Source organism: Hydractinia symbiolongicarpus, chromosome 1 (genome assembly GCF_029227915.1).
Source record: "Hydractinia symbiolongicarpus strain clone_291-10 chromosome 1, HSymV2.1, whole genome shotgun sequence".
In the NCBI taxonomy this organism is placed as follows: domain Eukaryota; kingdom Metazoa; phylum Cnidaria; class Hydrozoa; order Anthoathecata; family Hydractiniidae; genus Hydractinia; species Hydractinia symbiolongicarpus.
Window position 1 is genome coordinate 29,130,724 of NC_079875.1, and position 23,145 is coordinate 29,153,868.

The 23,145-nt window shown below is 34.8% G+C and overlaps 1 protein-coding gene across 5 annotated transcripts in view; it reads right to left on the reverse strand.

Moving 5' to 3' along the window:
* The window catches only part of LOC130649135 (uncharacterized), an 88,086-nt gene that overhangs the window by 61,580 nt on the left and 3,361 nt on the right, over positions 1 to 23,145 (reverse strand). For 2 of the 5 annotated variants that reach the window (XM_057455360.1, XM_057455368.1), the window contains exons 2-18: positions 23,011 to 23,079; positions 21,079 to 21,096; positions 20,422 to 20,439; positions 20,156 to 20,206; positions 19,740 to 19,855; positions 18,582 to 18,614; positions 18,470 to 18,500; positions 18,252 to 18,317; positions 17,895 to 17,960; positions 17,646 to 17,731; positions 17,449 to 17,571; positions 16,392 to 16,485; positions 15,320 to 15,362; positions 14,631 to 14,671; positions 14,372 to 14,431; positions 13,711 to 13,796; positions 12,866 to 12,994 (exon numbers count right to left, since the gene is read on the reverse strand). In XM_057455360.1, coding sequence (XP_057311343.1) covers positions 12,866 to 12,994; positions 13,711 to 13,796; positions 14,372 to 14,431; positions 14,631 to 14,671; positions 15,320 to 15,362; positions 16,392 to 16,485; positions 17,449 to 17,571; positions 17,646 to 17,731; positions 17,895 to 17,960; positions 18,252 to 18,317; positions 18,470 to 18,500; positions 18,582 to 18,614; positions 19,740 to 19,855; positions 20,156 to 20,206; positions 20,422 to 20,439; positions 21,079 to 21,096; positions 23,011 to 23,079 — 1,130 coding nt within the window. Of the gene's footprint in view, positions 1 to 1,445; positions 12,148 to 12,865; positions 12,995 to 13,710; positions 13,797 to 13,877; positions 14,012 to 14,371; positions 14,432 to 14,630; positions 14,672 to 15,319; positions 15,363 to 16,391; positions 16,486 to 17,448; positions 17,572 to 17,645; positions 17,732 to 17,894; positions 17,961 to 18,251; positions 18,318 to 18,469; positions 18,501 to 18,581; positions 18,615 to 19,739; positions 19,856 to 20,155; positions 20,207 to 20,421; positions 20,440 to 21,078; positions 21,097 to 23,010; positions 23,080 to 23,145 lie in introns of those variants that run through there. The other 3 variants (XM_057455374.1, XM_057455381.1, XM_057455389.1) reach the window with 3 other exon arrangements.

A 23,145-nucleotide genomic window follows, 5' to 3' on the forward strand; every position in this document is an offset into this window, starting at 1 on the left:
ACTTTTTATGTATCGTCTCCCTTTTTCACCAACCTTGCACATAATCAGGAGGTAATTCTGTATCTTCAGGTATTAACATCAATTCCTCTTTTACAAAAGCCCGTCCGGGTCCGTCTTGAACATAGTACATTACACGGTTACCAGGTTGCGCTATTACCTCACGCAATCTATATGTGTTTTTCGACCATATTCTATCGGTTGCCCGTCTCCGCCCATCATCATGCTCTTCACCAGGTTGTAGTAGATATCTATACAGGCCATCTTTAGGTAATTCTACTTCAGGTGGATAATTCTCTCGTTTAGCAAGAGGCACCTCTTTCATTATAATAGCATCTTTTGGTTTCATACCAATCATCTGCGTCTTTGTATCGTTTAGCCTATCAATCAGTTTATACAGATGCTTAACCCATGTAGATGATACCTTTTCCGAATCATTCAGTTCTTGAGCATCTTGTATTTTGAATAAATTTTCCGCAATTATCTTGTTCAACGCCTCAACAAAAGCTGTGTGCGTATGCTTATATTTTGTAGTCGCCCTTTTAATTTCAACCTTATGCTTCTCCAACAGCTTTGTCACATCTGCTTTGAATTCTGAACCGTTATCACATTGGAAAGTTTTTGGATAAGTTAATGGTCCTGCCTTGTAGATGTCCTCAATCATAGCGGCAACCTCTTTGGCTTTCTTACTCCTCAAAGGTCGGGCTACTTTGTATCTGGAAGCAGCATCGATTCCCGACAAAATGTACTTATATTTATTACCATACAGTATGTCACCGGGCATGTACAATAAATCGAATTGATGTAAATCATTAGGGGTGGTAACTTCATAATGTGGTCTTTCAACATGTTTTGGAGCGGGTAAATGTACTTGCCAAAATGCTTATTTTGATAGCCACTTCTTAATCTCCTTTGGCTTGAAACCGAATCCTCTTAAATTCTGAACAGCCTTTTGTCCTTTCCATAAATTTTGAGGTTGATAGTAAGTCTCTTGAAGTTTAGAGTTTGACATGTTTTATTTATGCACAACTTTATTTATCTCTTTTTGTTATGATGTGGTACGATAAAAGTGCTTAAAGTTTTTTATATTTATATTTATATTAATATTAATATTAATATGTCAGACATGAATACCACACCAGATTACAAATTGATGAAACTGAGAGAGTTGCGAGAGGTTGCTAAATCCCGTGGGGTGAAGTATATTGCTGGAATGAAAAAAGCTAAATTGATTGAGGTGATTGAGAAGAATGATCTGGATCCATCCTACACCATTGATCTGGATACTAAGAAGGAACGGTACGGATACTGTTCAAGGTGGAGGTCGAACAACAGGGAGGCATATCTAAAATCTCAAAAACGTTATAACGACAAGAGATCCAAGTGATTGGACATTTTTTGTTACTCATACGGGTAACAAATGTGGACCCTCGAGGTGCTGGTGGGTGGGTACCCATGGTGTATCGATGTATGTATCACAAAGCGTGTTTTTACTACAATTTAGCATGGTGGTTGCCCCACAAACGAGGACACTCATGACACTCCGACAAGATTTATAAAAAAAGGGTTAAAGATTTTGTAATCGTATATCATACACAAGCATGACTTCGAGAAATACGGTTGTTGAATTATTGACACCCACTACAGTGTCAGCACCGGTTAGACCGGGACCCGCCAGACCAGTACCAGCGCCGAGACTCTCGAGACCTGCCAGACCAATACCGATGCCTAGACCAGTACCAGACCCGGGATACAAATCTCTAGAGGCGTTTCTAGGATCCGGTGGATCTATACCCGTACCATTACCGATACCGGCACCGAGACCCTTGAGATCCGGTACGGACATGGATATGTTTGAGCAGGAAGAAATGGCTAAAACTAGACCTATTGTGAAAAGCAAGTTGATTGAATGGAGAGACTGGTTGATAAATCATGTACCTAAGGCTATTAAGGATAAAACAACAAAAGCTTTCAAAACCATTAAGGATAAGATCATGGGTTTGTATAAAAAGGACAGTGGAGAGGAAGAGGTGAAAGAGGAGGAAGAGGTGAAAGAGGAAAATCCTTATACACCCATTGAAGAGGCGTTTGTAGGAACCTACAAAAGGTTCAAGATAAACTCGGATGGTGGGAAGAATGTCAAGGTCTTTTTAAAAAGGGTTCAACCTATCGTCAAGAGGTTGATGAGTGACGTGCTCAGGCAGAAGAAGTCGCTGAAGACTCAGTCGACCCTGTGGGTGAAATGGGTAAAGGAGGACGCCAGCTCGACCGATACCCCGTGTGTATATGTCGACAAAGCGTTCAATAGTTATATGGAGATACTACATGCCCATGGTGACATTTCTGATGTTTTTGATCGTATGTGTAATAAGATAATCGAGCAGATTGAAAACCCTGCTCTACCCGCCAGCGGATTCACAATCGAAAGGATCCTACATATGCATGTAGACTTTCACAAACTAAAATTAACTAGAGGTAGATCTTACTTGCCGCTACCCAAGAATTTCAGTGGTAAGTTCTCCGTGATCAATCCCAAAAATGCAGATTATGAATGCTTCAAATGGGCCGTTTTAGCCACCTTATATCATGATAAGATTGATAATCATCCTGAACGAATCTCAAACCTTAAGAAGTTTGAAGACAAGTGCAATTGGGATGGTCTATCTTTCCCAATGGCACTAAACAAGATAGATTTGTTTGAGAGAAGGAACCCTGATATCGCTGTGCATGTTTTAACAAAAGACGATGTAGAAGGTGTCTACATGTGCCGTAGGTCGAAGCATCTGGATCGTAAGGAGACAGTTGTTTTGTTTTTACTGTGTGATGGGGATAAGAGACATTATATCGCTGTTAAGAACTTGAGCGGTGTCCTGAGCAAGGCCAACTCAAAGCATGAACATAAAGAGCATTATTGCTTGAATTGTCTCTCTGGTTTTCCAAGCGAACAGAAAAGGGATGAGCACTTTGAGTATTGCAAGGATAATGATGCTGCTAAGGTTCAACTCCCTAAAGAGGGTAGCACCTTAACCTTCACTGATGGTAAGTTTCAGCTCAAGGTTCCATTCATCATTTATGCCGATTTCGAAGCTTTTACACAAGAATTGCCCGAGGATGAGAGAAAAGGCGGATCATCAACCGAGAAAGTTGGTAAACATGTCCCAACCGGATTCTGTTGTTATAGTAAATATGCTCATGGTGAAGTTCCCAACCCTCTTAATCTTTACCGTGGTGAGGACTGTGTTCCGCGCTTTGTAGATCATGTGGTTTCCGAGGCTGAAAGGTTATATAACATGTTTCCTCAGAAAGAAATGGATCCACTGACGGATGAGGAGCGTGACGGTTTCAATAGATCCGAGGTTTGCCACATTTGTATGAAGGAATTTGATGGTGATGATGACATCAAGGTTAGGGATCACTGTCATTTTACTGGTAAGTTTCGCGGATCCGCCCATCAGGAATGTAATCTGCGTTACAAGGTTCCTAATTATATTCCGGTTGTATTCCACAATCTGAGCGGATATGATGCGCATTTATTCATTAAGGAGCTTGCAAGGAAGTACGGAGAGGATGGTATGGGTGTAATCGCAGAGAATAAGGAGAAATATATCTCTTTCTCGACCGATGTTAAGGTTGGCGAATATATTAACAAAAATGGTGAGACTAAGGACAAAAAGATAAAGCTAAGATTCATAGATTCGTTTAGATTTATGTCTAGCGGCTTGAACAATCTTAGTGCAAATCTCGCGGGTGTTAACAACATGAGATGTGATGAGTGTAGCTCAGGCTGCTCGTTTGAATATATTGATGAAAACTATATTGCTCACGGGAAATGTGGTGAATGCGATGTCAGAGATGTCAGAGCAGAGTTTACTTGAAAAGTTCCGTAATATGCACACGGGAAACGATGAGCAGTTCAGGTTGCTGTTGAGAAAAGGTGTATACCCATATGAGTATGTTAACTCATTCGATAGGTTTAATGAAACTGAGCTCCCGTCAAAGGATGACTTTTATAACGAGCTTAACATGAGTCACATCAGTGATGCTGACTATGAGCATGCTCAGAAGGTTTGGAAAGCCTTTGATATTAAGGATCTAGGTGAATATCATGACATCTATCTCAATACAGATGTTCTATTGCTCGCCGGTGTGTTTGAGACATTCAGAGAGACGTGTTTGAGATACTACAAACTAGCGCATTTTTACACAACTCCTGGATTAACTTGGCAAGCATGTCTGAAAAAGACCGGGGTTAGTCTAGATCTATTGTCTGATATTGAGATGGTCACGTTCATTGAAAGCGGTATTAGGGGTGGATTGTGTCAGGCTGTCCACCGCCACGCCAAGGCTAACAATCCATATATGGGCGATATGTATAATACTTCGGAAGATACAACCTATCTGCAGTATCTTGATGCTAACAATCTGTATGGATGGGCCATGATACAGAAGATGCCCACCGGAGGGTTTGAGTGGGTTGATGACGTTAGTAAATTGCCCGAACCCGTACCGGCACCCTCGAGATCCGGTACTAGCCAACAAGACATGGATTTGTTTGAAGAGCAAGAAATGATTAAAACCAGACCTATTGCGAAAAGCAAGTTGATTGAATGAAGAGACTGGTTGATAAATCATGTACCTAAGGCTATTAAGGATAAAACAACAAAAGCTTTCAAAACCATTAAGGATAAGATCATGGGTTTGTATAAAAAGGACATTGGAGAGGAAGAGGTGAAAGAGGAAAATCCATATACTCCTAGAAAAGTTGTTCACGATCCTGTAACCAACACTTTCAATCGTGTGGTAAACTCTCCTAGGACGGGGAAGATAATGGTTTCCGATTTCACATCCGAACTTATTTCAAAATTAGCCGATGAAGATGGTGATAGGGGGTACTTCCTTGAGGTTGATGTTAGTTACCCACGGGAACTTCATGATTCTCATAACGACCTTCCTTTCATGCCCGAGAGGAAAAAGATTAATGGTGTTGAGAAACTGACACCATGTCTTTCAGACAAGACAAACTACATCATCCATATCCGTGCGCTTGATCAGGCGTTGAAGCATGGTCTTGTTCTTGATAAGGTTCATAGAGTCTTGAGATTTAATCAGAGTGCGTGGTTGAAGTCGTACATAGATTTTAACACTGATTTGCGTACTAAATCAACTAATGACTTTGAGAAGGACTTTTTCAAGCTTATGAACAATTCGTTCTTTGGTAAGACAATGGAGAATCAGCGTAAACACAAGGATATACGCTTGGCTACGAAGAAGGATCAGTATGAGAAGCTGGTGATGAAGCCAAACTTCAAGGGTAGCACATGGTTCTCGGAAACACTGATGGGTATAGAGATGTCCAAGATCAAGATCAAAATGAATAAGCCGATATACCTGGGACTGGCAATTCTCGACATGTCTAAGATGATTATGTACGAGTTTCACTATGATTACATGAGACCGAAATATGGTGATGATGTGAAACTTTGCTATATGGATACTGATTCATTCGTATACCACATAAAAACGGGCGATTTCTACAGAGATATCGCCGATGATGTGTCTGCGAGATTTGACACATCGGGGTATGATAAGGAAGATGGTAGACCTCTACCATTAGGTTTGAATAAAAAGATCATTGGGCTGTTGAAGGACGAGTTAGGTGGTAAGGTGATGACTGAGTTTGTAGCCCTAAGAGCTAAGACCTATGCATACAAACGACTATGTGGTAAGGAGGATAAGAGGTGTAAGGGGGTGAAGAAATGTGTGGTAAGGGAGACCATAGGTTTCGCTGATTATAAGAGATGCCTGTTTGAAGGTGAGAACATTTACAGAACCCAAATGACATTTCGATCTATTAAGCATGATGTTCACACAATAAAAACAAATAAACTGGCGCTCAATGTCGATGATGATAAACGCATAATTTTGGAAGATGGCATTACCACACTGGCAAGAGGACATTATAAACACACATATAACCATAATTTATAGGACACAACAGGGGAGGGTGGGGAGGGGCCCGGGGGACACGGCGGGGGAGGGGGGTTTTGGACGGATATCGTTGATTTAACGTGGATGATCTATAATTTAACGTAAAGTGGTAAAGTGCTAAGGGATTTTATTGACTCCTCTATCGTTGATTTGACGGGGATGATCTATAATTTAACGTAAAGTGGTAAAGTGCTAAGGGATTTTATTGACTCCTCTATCGTTGATTTGACGGGGATGATCTATAATTTGACGTGGAGTGGCACAACATATTAATCGCTGTCCTAGGATCGGCATTTTCCTATCTCTGTTCTCAACCCTAAATGCCTAAATGACAATTATCTTGTATCAATACGAAAAATAGCAAATATATAACTCTCGTCTCTTTTAAATGCCTCGTTTCTCAGTTTTACGACTAAAATATATAGATCCAAAAACAAGGCTGTCGTCCCTATGCGACAATTATCTTGTATCAATACGAAAAATCGCAAATATATGAGACTCGTCACTTTGAAATGCCTCGTTTATCAATTTTACGGCTAAAATATATAGAACCTCAGACGAGGTTGTCGACCCTAAATGACCATTGTCTTGTATCAATACGAAAAATCGCAAATATATGAGACTCGTCACATTGAATTGCCTCACTTATCAATTTCACGGTTAGAATATATAGAACCTGAGACGTTGTTGACCCTAAAGGACAATTATCTTGTATCAATACGAAAAATCGCAAATACAAGACACTCGTCACCCTGAAATGCCTCGTTTTTCAATTTTACAACTAAAATATATAGAACCTCAGACGATGTTGTCGACTCTAAATGACAATTATCTTGTATCAATAGGAAAAATACCAAATATATAACACTCGTCACTTTGAAATGCTTCGTTTATCAATTTTATTGCTAAAATATATAGAACCTGAGACGAGGTTGTCAACCCTAAATACCTAAATGACAATTATCTTGAATCAATACGAAAAATAGCAAATATATAACTCTCGTCTCTTTTAAATGCCTCGTTTATCAATTTTACGGCTAAAATATATAGAACCTCGGACGAGGTTGTCGACCCTAAATGACCATTGTCTTGTATCAATACGAAAAATCGCAAATATATGAGACTCGTCACTTTGAAATGCCTCATTTATGAATTTCACGGTTAGAATATATAGAACCTGAGACGTTGTTGACCCTAAAGGACAATTATCTTGTATCAATACGAAAAATCGCAAATAAATGATACTCGACACTTTGAAATGCCTTGTTTATCAATTTTAAGGCTAAAGAATCCAGAAACTGAGACAGGGTTGTCGTCCCTAAATGACAATTATCTTGTATCAACACGAAAAATCGCAAACACAAGACACTCGTCACTCTGAAATGCCTCGTTTTTCAATTTTACATCTAAAACATATAGAACCTCAGACGATGTTGTCGACTCTAAATGACAATTATCTTGTATCAATAGGAAAAATACCAAATATATAACACTCGTCACTTTGAAATGCCTCGTTTATCAATTTTACTGATAAAATATATAGAACCTGAAACGAGGTTGTCAACCCTAAATGCCTAAATGACAATTATCTTGTATCAATACGAAAAATAGCAAATATATAACTCTCGTCTCTTTTAAATGCCTCGTTTATCAATTTTACGGCTAAAATATATAGAACCTCGGACGAGGTTGTCGACCCTAAATGACCATTGTTTTGTATCAATACGAAAAATCGCAAATATATGAGACTCGTCACTTTGAAATGCCTCATTTATGAATTTCACGGTTAGAATATATAGAACCTGAGACGTTGTTGACCCTAAAGGACAATTATCTTGTATCAATACGAAAAGTCGCAAATAGATGATACTCGATACTTTGAAATGCCTTGTTTATCAATTTTAAGGCTAAAGAATCCAGAAACTGAGACAGGGTTGTCGTCCCTAAATGACAATTATCTTGTATCAACACGAAAAATCGCAAATACAAGACACTCGTCACTCTGAAATGCCTCGTTTTTCAATTTTACAACTAAAATATATAGAACCTCGGACGAGGTTGTCGACTCTAAATGACAATTATCTTGTATCAATAGGAAAAATACCAAATATATAACACTCGTCACTTTGAAATGCCTCGTTTATCAATTTTACTGATAAAATATATAGAACCTGAGACGAGGTTGTCAACCCTAAATGCCTAAATGACAATTATCTTGTATCAATACGAAAAATAGCAAATATATAACTCTCGTCTCTTATAAATGCCTCGTTTATCAATTTTACGGCTAAAATATATAGAACCTCAGACGAGGTTGTCGACCCTAAATGACCATTGTCTTGTATCAATACGAAAAATCGCAAATATATGAGACTCGTCACTTTGAAATGCCTCATTTATGAATTTCACGGTTAGAATATATAGAACCTGAGACGTTGTTGACCCTAAAGGACAATTATCTTGTATCAATACGAAAAATCGCAAATAGATGATACTCGACACTTTGAAATGCCTTGTTTATCAATTTTAAGGCTAAAGAATCCAGAAACTGAGACAGGGTTGTCGTCCCTAAATGACAATTATCTTGTATCAACACGAACAATCGCAAATACAAGAGACTTGTCACTCTGAAATGCCTCGTTTTTCAATTTTACATCTAAAATATATATCTTAAAATATATATCTTGATAAAGAAATAGGAATGCCACCTGGGGTTGTGTAATTTTGCGAGAAAAAAAAGAAGCTTAAAGAAAAAGAAGCTTAACGGCGTGAAAGCACAAACTTAACAACAATAAAAAATCAGGCTAGTTTGGAGATCGTTCCTTTGTCAACATTAGTTAAAGTTAGATTTGGAGACCAAGTCTCTATATATGGAAAGAATTTAAAAGTTTTTTTTTTGGATTTACGTATGCCATATAAGAGATTTTAAGGAAATCGTACTCTATTTGTGGCTATCGATGAAAATTGCGACTCTTATACATTCCGAAGTAATTTTATTGCTTATACAAAGATTATTTTGGATTAGTTGGTTTATATGCAGAAAATTTAAACGTTTTTGGGTATTACACGTCCCGGCAAATTGCAACAATTTGCAAAACTTCTTAACAACACTCTATATCACCATGGTAACCACAATGTCTTATGCCGTAATATTAATAACATCACTAATTACTTTATGTATTGATTTTAACGATAGCATTGAGACCATTGAAATAAATGGAACGATTATAAAAGGTGACAGAAGCTATAGTTACGTTATTAAAAGAGGTAAAGCAAGAGTCTCCTATTATAACAATACGTGTGCTACATTTAATATTATTTTGCAAAGTGGCGACGTGGAAACTAACCCAGGGCCCAAACCCCAAGCAACTAAGTGCATTAAATGTAGAGCAACTATCAGACGAAATCAAAAGCAGCTCGCCTGTGAAATGTGTTTTAATCGAACTCATGCAAAATGTGCCGATACCAACTTGACACATTCCATAATGAATTGTATTCCGGTAAAGTGGACATGTACTGACTGTACACACTTATTAATACCGTTTGCGCGAGAGAATGATTTGAATTCAACTATTTCCACAACTATTTCAGGTGCAACATACAGCAGTCATCAACACGCATTGCATGAACATTATCAAAAATTGAGAGTACTGCACATAAACACACAATCGATGACATCTAATTTTAACGATTTACTGGTATTATTGGATGACCACCCATTCGACATTGTTTGCTTATCCGAAACATGGCTAAAAAATAATGCTAATTTATTGGAATACGTCCGTATACCTGGTTACTCAATGGAATATGTGAATAGAGACCAAATTCGAGGAGGGGGTGTTGGAATTTATGTGAACAGTTTGATCAAATATCGCATTCGAAAGGATATTAATGATATGTACGAAAATTTAGAGCATATATGGATCGAGGTAGATGGCCGAAACAAGCATAGTAAACTACTTCTTGGGGTCATATACCGCTCGGAAAGAATCATCTCCTTTTCTGACTGGTTAACTAAATTTGAAGATTTGATAACTTATATCCAAACAACATGGGATGGCCTGCTACTTATAACAGGGGACATAAACATAAATCTTCTCAAACCAGAATGTTGCCAAGTAAGACAGTACAACAATATTTTATCTGCATTCAACCTTAAACAGATAGTATCAAAGCCAACCAGGACGACTCCTTTAAGCGCAACATTGATCGATCATATGATAATTAACAATAATACCAAAATCGCATATACTGATGTATTACCATGCGAAACTATTAGTGACCATGATGGACCTTACGCTATCATCAACATTAAATACGATAAGTTTAAACCTCGATATAAAATGATAAGAGATGAAAGGCAGTTTGATAGGGAATCTTTTGTGTCGGATTTCTCGAACCTACCGATATCAGTTATATACGCTATAGATGATCCAGAAGAAAAAGTGGAGATACTTCACAAGTTCATGCAAGATTGCATTGATAGACATGCCCCGTTAAGAAGAACAAAAATAACAAGACCACCATCTCCATGGATTCATACTTTAAACATAAAAAGTGACCAAACGAAGCGAAATAAACTTCGAAAACTTGCTCATGAAACTAACGATCAAATGATATGGAACGAATTTCGACAACTTAAAAACCCTGTTAAGAAAAAGATCAAGAAAGCTAAAGTTTCCTTTTATAGAAAAGCACTTAGTTCTAAAAACTCGAAAGAAGTGTGGAACACTATCAATCGAATTTTACATCCTCCTTCGAAGCCTCTTCATTTTGACGCTGATAGTGTAAACACTTTTTTTGCCGGAACAGCTGAGCGAGTTACTGGATCAATTCCAAAATCTGAAATTGATTTAAAGGAAGTACTCCAAACATTACCACCATCGACTTCCAAAATGTTTCAACTCAGACATGTTAAGTATGAGGAGGTACTTAAAGAACTTAAAGGACTACGTAACGATATATCAACTGGGTTTGATGATATACCAGTCAAATATGTTAAATTACTAGCAAATGAAATTTCTTCTGTTCTAACACATATTATAAATACGTGCATTGAGAAAAAATGCTTCCCGTGTCAATGGAAAGTGGCAAGAGTCGCACCTATTCCAAAAGTGAATGTTCCTACATCAATAAAAGAACTACGACCGATCTCTATCCTTCCTATTTTATCCAAAGTATTTGAACGTCTTATCCTTACACAAATGATAATCTTTATCGATGAGAAATCTTTATATTCCGAAAAGATGTCCAGGTACCGAAAAGGACACTCCTCGACTACTTTGTTGATGAAACTTAGAACGGATATCAAAGAAGCAATGAGTAAAAACGAAATCAGTCTTGTAGTATTAGCTGACTTTTCGAAAGCCTTTGATACTGTTCAATATGAAACTACAATGAGGAAACTCAACCAAATCGGCTTTTCCAAAGAGTTTGTTGAACTAATTTTGAGTTACTTGTGTGGCAGAAAACAAATTGTGCGAATTAATGATAAGACCTCTGAATTTTGCAACGTCACATCTGGTGTGCCGCAAGGGTCAATATTAGGCCCTGTTATTTTCAATTTATACGTCACTGACCTGGAAATGAATTTGACAACGAGTACGTTACAGTATGCTGACGACACCACTTTGTTTACGTCCACAAAATTAAATAATCTTGCGAAGGCAAAGGAACAAATAAACGGAGATATAAGTCAACTTCAAAGATGGTCTACAAATAACAATCTTGTTCTGAACAAGGAAAAAACAAAGTTAATGGTGTTTTCAACATCACAAATGTCAAAATGACACAATCTCAACGACCTCGATTGTACTGATATCAAACTGGATGACTTCCAGATTGAAAGAGTTCCAACATGGTCTGTATTGGGTGTTAAATTAGATGAACACCTAAGTTGGAATGATCATGTACAGAGTGTAGTATCGTGTTGTCATGGCATCTTATCTATATTACGTAAACTAAAACGCATGGCACCATTTAAGTTACGAAAACAATTAGCTGAAATGCTAGTCTTGTCAAAATTAGACTTTAACGACACTGTTTATATTCCATTAACAGCCATCCAAATTCGAAAGCTGCATAAAGTGATGATACGTGCAGCCAGCTTTGTATGGAATAAGTACAGCCATACTGAAGATATAACACGTTTAGGTTGGTTACCTATTAAACAAAGACGAGAATGGCATTTGATGATCACAGCCTTTAAAAGTGTTCATCAGAATAATTGGCCAAAGTATTTGAAAAATGAAATTGTTGTTCACAAAAGAACTCTTTGAAATGCTGACGAAATTCGATTAAAGACATCACTTCGCAAAAACACTTTCGAAGATGTAACAACTACGTTTTTCAATCGACTTCCTAAAGACATTCGCTCGATTAAAAAGCTGATAACATTTAAAAGAGAGACAAAATTATTTTTAAGAAATTTTAAAGAAATTTAAGTAAATTTTTGTGGATCATTCTGTTGTTATGCGTTAATTGACTTTTCTTTACTCAAATCGCGCACTTTCTCTTCTGTGTTTTTGTTTTTGTTTTTGTTTTCTCGTCCGTTTCTTTTAACAATATTATTATTAGTATTTTTTTTTTAATATATATTAGAAATTTCTTTTAGTGGAAGCATAATGTATATATATACATATATTTTAAATTTTATTAATCTCCTTGTTTAAAATTTTCTGGATGAAGAGCTATGTATATTTGTATATGGATATGCCAGAATATAGTCTTTTAATAATTTTGTAAAAGGAAGACTTTCAACATGAAGACTTCTTGAAACTTAATACAGTCTGTGTTATTACATACGTTTTCTGAAAGTATAGTATAATAGAAAATCGTACAAGTATCAGTAGATTCTTGTACAATTTCGAAGTTGAATTACCTATTTGTACTGATTGTAACGATGTATTGTCCAATCGGTTTTTCACAATTAAGCACCAGAAAGGAACCACTTTCTTTTCCATTTAAAAGTTGTTGAGATTCTTGTAATGACAAATCTCCAGCATACCAGCTAAAAGAGGAAAAGTTTTAATTACAGAATTGACATTCTTTGTGGGAAGGGCGAGCCCGAATATGAAATCTGCTTAAGATATGGACGCTCTTTCACTTTTGATACATTGATTAGGGCGTTTATTAAAAAGAAAAAAATACAGCTTGTGGGTACTTTTTCGAATCATTACAATGTCTGACTCGAATAAAAATCTGCAAATAAAATGTTTAGGAAAGAAAATTAAAGATCTTTATGTCTAGAATCCAATATGAGATACGACAGATTTAATCCATAAAAGGGAGGATACATCGAAAAATCTCTTTTTGTTTTTACTTTAGCAAAATATAAAAGTCAAAATGCTGCCTTTTGCCCTTTAGTAAGTAAGTAAGCAACGGGAAGTTTAACGTCCTTGGAGATTCCATCCAAACGGCTGCTTCCTCCCCTTTGACTGTAACAATGTTAAGTTAGCGCTAGAGAGCATTGCTCTAACTTGCTTGCCTGGTGAAAAAAAGAAAAATAGGATGACAACACTACATTTAAAGTGCGCCGGATCGGGGACTTGAACCTGAAACCTTATGAGTACAAGCCGAAGGCGCTACCACTACATCATCTCCGCCTTAGAGAAAAATGCAGTATTTTTCAAAACAGAAAACAAGACAATACCCTTTTAAGTCACATTATGTGTAAAGACAAGCCTTCGAGTTAATATCAAGAAAGCGTTTAGTTTTTGGACTAACCTTACACCGAAACATTCTTTATTTTTCATTGTCTTAACCAAGCCAAAACTGGAATTGTCAAGTCGTTTTACGATTGTTAACTCACACTAAAATTAAAAACAAGGAAATAAGACATTGGTTTACGATTACCGGGAGTTCGTCTTGTCCAAAATGTCTATGAAACTGCATTGATTAATTTCATATGCTCTTAGACTTTTTTTTCTCGCGACAATATACCGGAAAAGGATTACTTTACTTTTCGACAAAATCCACATTTCCTTATAAGATCTCCATTTTTAACTTCAAAATTTGTGTCATTTTCCTATAAAGCAGTGAGAAAACCAAAACTTGCGAGCTTGGCCTCTTCTTTTGCATTCAAAACAACAAATAAATATATCAAAATGTACTACACGCTGATTTGAACTTTCAGTCGTCGAAGAATAAATAGAAAAAAATAGATGGTGTTGAGGTTTTCTTAGAAGTATATATGAATTATTATAAACGGAGAAAATACTGTGAATATAGACTGTAATTATAGGCGTAAAACCCTTGTTCTTAATTTATTAAGAAGTTCTGTCTTAATAAGTTCTTTATTTTTAACAAAATATCAGACAAAACGTTTTCTTAGATAGACAAAATTAAACACTGACAAATTGCTGGGTTAGTAAAAGATTTGACTTACGTAGTGCCTAGTATCATGCGTTGAAACATAAACAATATCGGCTTCTCTTTGTGTTGGCATCTGAAAAATATAAACATGTTTATTGTAAACATCTATAAAGTATCGTAGACTAGTTGTATCCCCCGTGGAATTCGCTCTTCAATTCGCTTAGTCTATTTTTTTAAACTCTATTTTATTAATTTCTTTAAATGATCATTTACATAGATAAAAATTAAACCACTTCTATTCCATAGTAAATCGTGTTATATAAGATATTTACCTCGATATTTTCGAAAGGACATCCACAAAGTGCATTCGGAACTGTACATAAAATAAATGCATGAATATATAAATTTTAGAAAAGCATTATTAACGGGAGTGTCTTATGCTCATAATCCAAAGAAAATACAAAAGTTTAACGTGTTTGTTAAAGCTGGAACAAAAAAATGTTTTTTAGAAATTACTCAATCCATTGTTGCTATTGTGCAGAGCTCAAATCACTGGTCAAGAAAATGACGAACATTTTTTGCAGCCCACTTCTGAAATGTTAGTAAACAACAGCTCGTGCTTTTTTTTACTGTTCTGCTTTGATTTGTTCTGCTTTTTAGTGATTTGCTTTAAATTACAATTTTCGCTTTGTCTATCTTTTTCTCTTTGTTTTTTTATACATTTGTTTATCTTTTTGTACTTTTTTTTGTTGCAGTCGAAAGAAGTTCAATTTTTAATCAGAAAGTATTGCTTAGCGGGCTGAAAATATCACTTATGCCCGATTAGCTAGCGATAAATGAAATTTTTGCCAGCGCAATTTATAATGGCATATAATTGTATATTGTAAGCCGACGGTAAATGATAATTTGGCCCAGCACCTCCTCATTTATGATTGCGATCAAGCGTTATATCCCTAACAACAGCTTTGTCCATGGTTTGTCAATCTTTGAACAACTATTGAAAATTAATTTGGAGACTAACCTTTGAGAGGATTGTGCATTGGCATCTCATTTGAGTTGCATTCCTAGATAAACAAAACCAAACAGTGTATGTGCATGATGCGTTAAACTGCTTTCTTGATAACCACAATATTATAAGATCTTTATGCTACTGTTCGTTCAGAAAAACAAACTCTTTTCTGTGTACATAGACCATTCCGTCCTGAAAAACTTTTTTCAAGTTCTTTTTTTACAGGGTATGGGTTCTTGTCCATTATCCAGTCAAAAATATATATTTTACCACCATTCATTTTTACATTTAGAAGAATTTGACGTACAATGATCGCAATACGCTATTTAATTCAATTGCTTTGGAAATGCTTTTTATTGTGAAGAGCCAGCTCGCCTAACTGGAAGCAACTTCTAACTCCACCATAATCTCTTTAGTTATTTGTCTGCGAAATACGCGTTCTGTTACGGAAACACGGAAATTTTAAAATACGCACGAAATACCTAATGCGATATATTTTTACCGACGTGATTCTTTAAAAAAACAATCCAAGATCTTCGCGGCTGGACGAACAAAGGCCATTTTGATTTTGAAAATTGTCATGTGTGGTCAGTGTGTGAGGTTTGTGGGCCTGTTTGACTTCTTTATCTGCTGAAAGCTTTATATTTTTGTAAAATGTTTGTTTTTAATGTTAGGACAAGTATATTATCACGTTCTTTTAACACGTACAAATCTTTAACGCACCCGTTTTAGGATTTTTGACTAGGAAAAAAGATTTTGTGGAGGATTTTTTTTGCTATGATGAAGTAACAACGGTTTGTAAACTCTGTTTTTATTTTAGCTATAGTTGTGGAAAAGGTATTTTCGAAAAATATGTTACTATAATGGTGTATGTGCTTCACTTGATTGACGACATACTGTATACCTGTACTGAAGCGCTCCACCTGATCCTGTGGCACTGTGTACAGCTGTTATAAGCGTTCATACATTTACTTGTGGCTTAACCTGGCTAGTTAGATTGTAAGAAACATGAGTTATGATATATGATTGTCAAACACAGTAGAATGTATAAACCATTTGTGAAAAACAAAACATTTTATTTTACCTGGACTATGCTGAAAAAACTATCATAGCTTCCGCTTTTTTCCAAGAAAAGCCAGTCGTCCATTTGGAGAACTACGAAATGTTTCAACTGTCCTCTAAAATTCATATATTTACAATACAAAATAAATAATTATGTATTTAAATTATTCCTCTATATAATGATATTGTTCCTCTTGATTTACACCGGTAACATACATTTTATATATCTTATCGGGGGAAAAACAATTCGGGGAAAAGTGACTAAATTTTTTGCAAGTGACTTTTTTTTCACAAATTCTAAAATTTGTTTACCATAATTCTTCTAATTATAAAAAAACATTATTTTGGCCAATAATTAGAGAAGGTAAATTACTGCAATATCTATCCGTACTAATAATACATCTTTCACGACTTATATAAAATATAATAATTATAACGTCATCCGAAATTTTATAATGGTTCTGTGCTCTTTAAATAAAAATATTTAGTTGGAATATCAAATTATCATGACAAAACTAAAGCTTTTAGATCAATAAAATATTTTGGTTGGATTTTATTTAGATTTGAAATAAAGAAATAATAACTTGGAAAACGAGGCTATTCTTAAACAGTTCGTCTATTTGAAGGATTGGATTTGGCCGTAATTTTCAGTTTGAAATTGAGGGACTTAAAAATTCACGATATTAGGTTATTTGTTCTACGTTTTGATAAGAAACTTAGGGATGAGAATCATTTTTAGTAGCAACCTTTTTATTTGAGTTTGACATAATTAGGAAATATGAGAGAGGTCTATTAGAGAAAAAATCATATGAATTTCAATAATTATTATTTATGCAATTTTGTTTTGTTTTTATAACTTCAGTCCACCTTGCTTATGGAAAAAAATTGTTTCGGAAAAGGGACGCTAAAATTAGAAGAATTACAGTAGTTAATATACCCTGCAGACAAATTGTTAGTTTGCATGCTGTCAGCCTGCAAAAAAAATTACTACGATATTTCACGCGTATTTCGTGTATTGTTAGCATGAAGTAAATTTTTGAGCAGAAGTATAAATATATAAGTAAGGAGTAGAATTTTACTGTGCAAGCATTACTGTTATGATGTATTGAGTATTGTTGACTTTCCAGACTAAAAACGTTCCATATGTTACGTTCTGGAACATGAGTTCTACATATAACTTAGACATTCTGCCGCGATACCATCTAAAAATACGTGACAGTGTAACATATTATAGAGTATTAATATTTGCGAAAAGTATAAAACATAAAGTTGTTACCTTTTTGAACAGAATGGAGAGACATCACATACAAATACGTATCCTGTATCACCACTTCTAATATTGCTCACTTTGACTTTCCCATCCTAAAACATTTCATAAAGAATCATTTTTCTAATTATACAGAATATTTTCAATGATTTTAATTTAACGTGGTTGTTGATCCACGTACGAATTTTTTGCCAACATTTTGTTGCTTGCACTCGCTCAATAAGCATATGGATAAGATGGAAAGTAAGGAAATCTCACCTGTGTGTTGCATTCAAGAGGTTTGAGCAAATCGTCTTCTGTGTAAGAAACAATGTCGCTGGCTTTCTGTTTAAAAAAAATCTTATTACTGTTAACTTATTAAAGATGTGTAAAATTTAACAGAAAGTGAAATGTCATACAAAATTTAATGAAAGTATTAATTTTAAGTTTATATTGACCATAAACTGTTTTGAGCAAATTATCTACCTTTTATCCACGTTGCATTATTACAAAAAGTTTCTTAAATTCTTAAGATAAGTTTCTCAGTGAAGTGATAATGTAGTTTTTGAGAGATTTTGGAAACAAATACGCCTAGATAAAAAAAACTTGTTAATATGTTTTAATAATAAAACTTACATCGCCATTATTTTCTTTGAAAGCTCTTAACAAAACATCTGGCAGTATGGGTTTGTCGAACCATTCCTATAATCATGTAATTTTAACTGTTTCAGGGTGCTACGTGGTAATAAACAAAATATGGCATTGAACGTGGCATGGAACAATAAACACATAAAGCTAATAAATCTGTTGTGAATCTAAAATTTACCTCTTCGCAAATATTAACAAAAAATTACCTCTGCCTTCATAGGTATATTAACATCTTCTCTATAGGAAAAGCAAAAAAAAATATTTCATTCTGAACTTTACAAATGTTAGCCTTGTTCAAATCTTTCATTTGGTACTTACATAGGTTCGTAAATATCGCTCCCACTGGCTAACCTGTGAGTAAAGGGAGAAATGTTAATCCCTGGAGAGTTTATTATCTTCGGAAAAACAGGAAAGTGGCATAAATTAAGGATGACAAATAAATATACAAGTTAAGAGAATTGTCAGTGGTAAATAAATAATGCATGAACAAACTAAACTATGGAATTGCAAATCCGCATTGTAAGTGCAATCATAGCTATGTACAGGACGGTTGTCTACAAACGCGATCTTGTGTGTAGCGTATTGAGTAGTCATACACCTGCTTTTAGACCCACGAAATGCAAGTACCGACTTTAGCAAAAGACCAGTGCCTTTTTGCACTTGAATCAATAACTTGAATAATTTGGCTTTAAAAGAAAGGTACTAACATGATTTCAGAGCAAAATATCAAGATAGCTAAAACATGGCCAAAAGGTTGCACAGCTATGAATAGGATAACATTATTATTCTGAATAAATATACAGGATATAGCCACTTCAGTGTCGTTAATCTGGGTCCTGTGTTTTCAACATACATTGAGGTCGACATTGGCTACCCAATTTCCCGTGCATGGCATGGGTTGGCCTGTAGCTGTGGTAAAGACACTTGCTAAACATGCCCGCCCTGTGGATCGAACCACGGATCTTGTGATTATAAAGCAAACTCTATAACCACAAGGCCGCGCACCACAAATTATATTTGGCATTGACCTCCATAATCTGCAAATGGAAAAATACTATCTTCTTAAATGAAAATAAAATGCCTATTGATATGCACCGCAGCACAACGCTTATTGTCGAATAACAATATCGTTTTTTTATTTTTGGTTAATGTGTTGCAATTTCACTTTCGTTGTATCTTTCGCCTTGTCTTTATTCTCTATAAAAATGAAATTAGTAATAAGAATAAGAACAACACAAAGAGAAGTTTCACATCATCGGTGGGAAGTTACAGTAGGAAGTTTTAAAATAACATTTATTGACGATGTAAAGCAAATTAAACTAATGAGATAAACATCATCGAAGCATCTTTTTTGATATGAAACCTCTGCATAAATAATGTTAGCAGATATTGCTTCTGTGGATGTAAAAAGTAACAGACCTGTAATCCCAAACTATGTAGTCACCAGTTAAAAAAATCAGAAGTTCTAAGTCATACCTTTCATTTCTAAAATTTGGTACATTTGTTTCTGAAGAGACGTCCAAGTTTTGCTGATGTATTAGGCCAACTTTTTGTTTTGGAAAGGTCAAATTATTTGCAGTAAACCAGCCACCCTAATAAAAAAACGTGGTTTTAATTTAATAGTTAGTTTTGCCTGAGACAAGAAAAAACCTGGACACAACTTTGTCTTTGGGCATAATGTTATACCTAGACCATGGAAATTTTTATTTTATCACAAGATTTAACGTTATATAACCTCACCTTATATAACCTGACCTTATAACCTCAAAATGTTTCTTTTAAAGTAGAAGGGAAAACACCACCTGCTCATGCTCATAATAATAATAATAATATTTTCTCTATTGTAGATGACCCTACTCTCAACTGGAAAACAGAGTACCAGGAATACCGACCTCTTTAATTTTCTGAATTTGTATACTATCATCTGGCCAAAATCGCAATATCTAAAAACAATTATCAGAAACAAATGGTAAAATAAATAAAAAAAAAACAAACAAAAAAAACCCCGACAGTAAAGAAGTAAAAGCTAGTTTAAGTGTACTTCATCTGGCAAGGTGCAACGCCAAATAACTGCATACGTTATTAAGGCATATATCTTCTATTTTTTTATGTTTTTTTTTATTCCAGACATATATATTAATATATGTTGTACACGTACCTCTTTGCGCGATTTCACCTAAATAAATAATTTGCTAAAATTAACTAAACAGCAAAACAACATTAAAAAGTTGATCACTGAGAAGTTATATGAAAAAAACTTTTTGAGAGAAAAGATAAAGGTTTTCTGCTAGTATAGGGAATTTGGATCTATTCTATTTGGATTATTTTGGATTATTTTGGTTCATATTCTGTTTTAAAAGCGTTAAGTTATTACTAGTAAATCTCTTGGAGAGATAATTTTATTCGTAATTCCAAGAAACTAGTGCATGGGGGGAGTATTTTTAATTTTTAATAACTTTTGTTTTAGACGAAATATATTTTTATGACGTACTATCTCCTTATTATAAGAAGATGTTTCAGTTCCATTACAAAAAAAGGGGACTTTTTTATATTCTGTTCAACTTTTTTTTCTAAAGCGAAAAAAATTAAATTATGGAAAAAATGATGACTTTATAATTAATGGGGTTAATACACACGAATATGCCTTTATTTATTTTTATTAATTACAAATAAGATAAAGTAAAAATGTTTTCTTTAAAAAACCTTAAGACCATATAATACCCCAAATCACAATAAAATATCACAAACAACCATAAAATACCACAAAAAGCCAAGAAGTACAACAAAAAAAACACAAAAACCATAAAATACTAACCTTAAACTTTATTGGTAACTAAAATTAAAGAAGAAAAAATAAGTAACATTTATCCATTGTCAATTTAAATCAAGTGAAGTCATCAAACTTAACGTAAAATTTTGTGTTTTAGTACTTAACAATTGTTTTCTTTCTTTTTTATACTATGTCAACCTTGACGAAACAAGACGCTACCTAATCAATTCAAAAGCAAGAGACATCTCCCAAAACAAATGTTAGAGATAAAGGATGACGCAACAATCAACGATAGTTCAATATTTATCCTGGAGTAAGAGGCGCTTACAATAAAAGTAATCGTTGTAAACTTTACTTGTATTACTCGTACTTTTACATTATTCACGACGGATTTCAACGAATTCAGCCAGCGCGAAATAACAATGTTCACAAAAAAATTAATTGTTTTTTGTGTTTGTCAGGAAGATGTGAAAAGAAACATTCTTTCCAAAACTTAAAGTATAAAGGTTAGACGTTGATGGATTTAAAATTGTATTCTCCTTCATGTGTCCCTAGTTTAATATCTAAAAATCGAGTGATCACAAGTTATAACTAACAAATGATGCGTGACATCATATTTTTATTTAATTTAACACAGGACTTAATGTTGCTTTTTTTGGATACTCTTAGCACCTTGGTTAATGACACGTGATCACCTAACTCAGAGACTTTTTCTTGTGCTTCTTTTCACTGGCAAAAAAACAAGGGCCACGAACGTCTGACTGGTCTAACTCTCACCTTGGTTACTACAGGATGTTTTTATAAGAAACCTAACCATTTGGTTGAGCCTGGAGATATTTTTTCAAATGTTCCATATTTGGCCTGAAAAATATTTTATTTACAAGCTTTTTTTTAGGTTTGGTCTGCGGTTTTGATATATATGAATAAAATTTGCTGTTTCTGTTATATGTATAGATATAAGTTTCTTATAACCTGTCAAATTTTCTTAATTTTTAGCCTTCCTGAGTCTAAGGTTCCTTATTGACTGATTTCTTATAAAAGAAACGTGTATCCCAACCAGCCCTGCTAATTTAATTTTATAAATATACATACTGATAACTTTTATTGAAAACTGAAAATCAGAATATATTTAATTATTCTACGCCAACGTCAACTTCTTTCCGCCCACTGAATCGCCATTGCAATTTATTGCACGATTCGTGCAAACCTAAATGACAGCAAAACTGACCACATGGTTGCTGGACACATGCCATCAAAGAAGATAATTTAATTAAAGTGTTTTGTTATATTTTATGAATTAAAGTTTTAACTTACTCAAATTACGCCTAGTTGCATCACTCAGTTTCTATATCTTAATGTTGTTTTCGAGCACACCACGATGTTACCCTACTTTTTGATAGTTAAGGTGGGTCGACGTAAAAAACATGCTCCCGACCTTCTCTCAAAGAGTTGAACTTACTGGACGTTTTAAGCGAGTATTTTTCCCAATAAAATGTAAACAATTACGCAATCCATTCCATGCAAAAAAATATCAGACAAACATAATTTCTTCTGCACCTTTTTACCTATATTTTAACACCTGTATACGTCTGTCTGTCTGTCACGCAAAATGGTACCGCAAGTAGCGACACGCACATAATGTGGTATAAGCGAACGGATGAACACATGGATTTTTGGCCTACCAACGAGTTCAAAAAGATATCGGTCAAAACAACAGCAAGAAAGTCAAGAAAATTAAAGCACCATTATTTTCAGTTCTAGTACCATTTAGATCTTCAAACTTTCAGGAAAGTCATCACTCGTCCTGGATTAATCAAAGGCTGTAAGGGTGATCACGGGGTTACTTACGAAAATCTTTTTTTATTTAAAAAAGTTTACAGCTATCACAAAAGCTTCATAAATTTTACTCTTCTTTAACAAAAATCCTCTTTTTTAATTTTTTTATAGTTATTTTTATAGTGTATACCAGTAACTTGCCTTCTTTTCTTCGCCGAAGTCATGTGGAACAGCGCGATAAACCTTCCCACATTTAAATGAAGTCATTTCCTAAAAGAAATTATTTCTTTAAGTGAGGAAAGGCGTTAGGGTTTCATGATTGTTTGAATTGTGTAA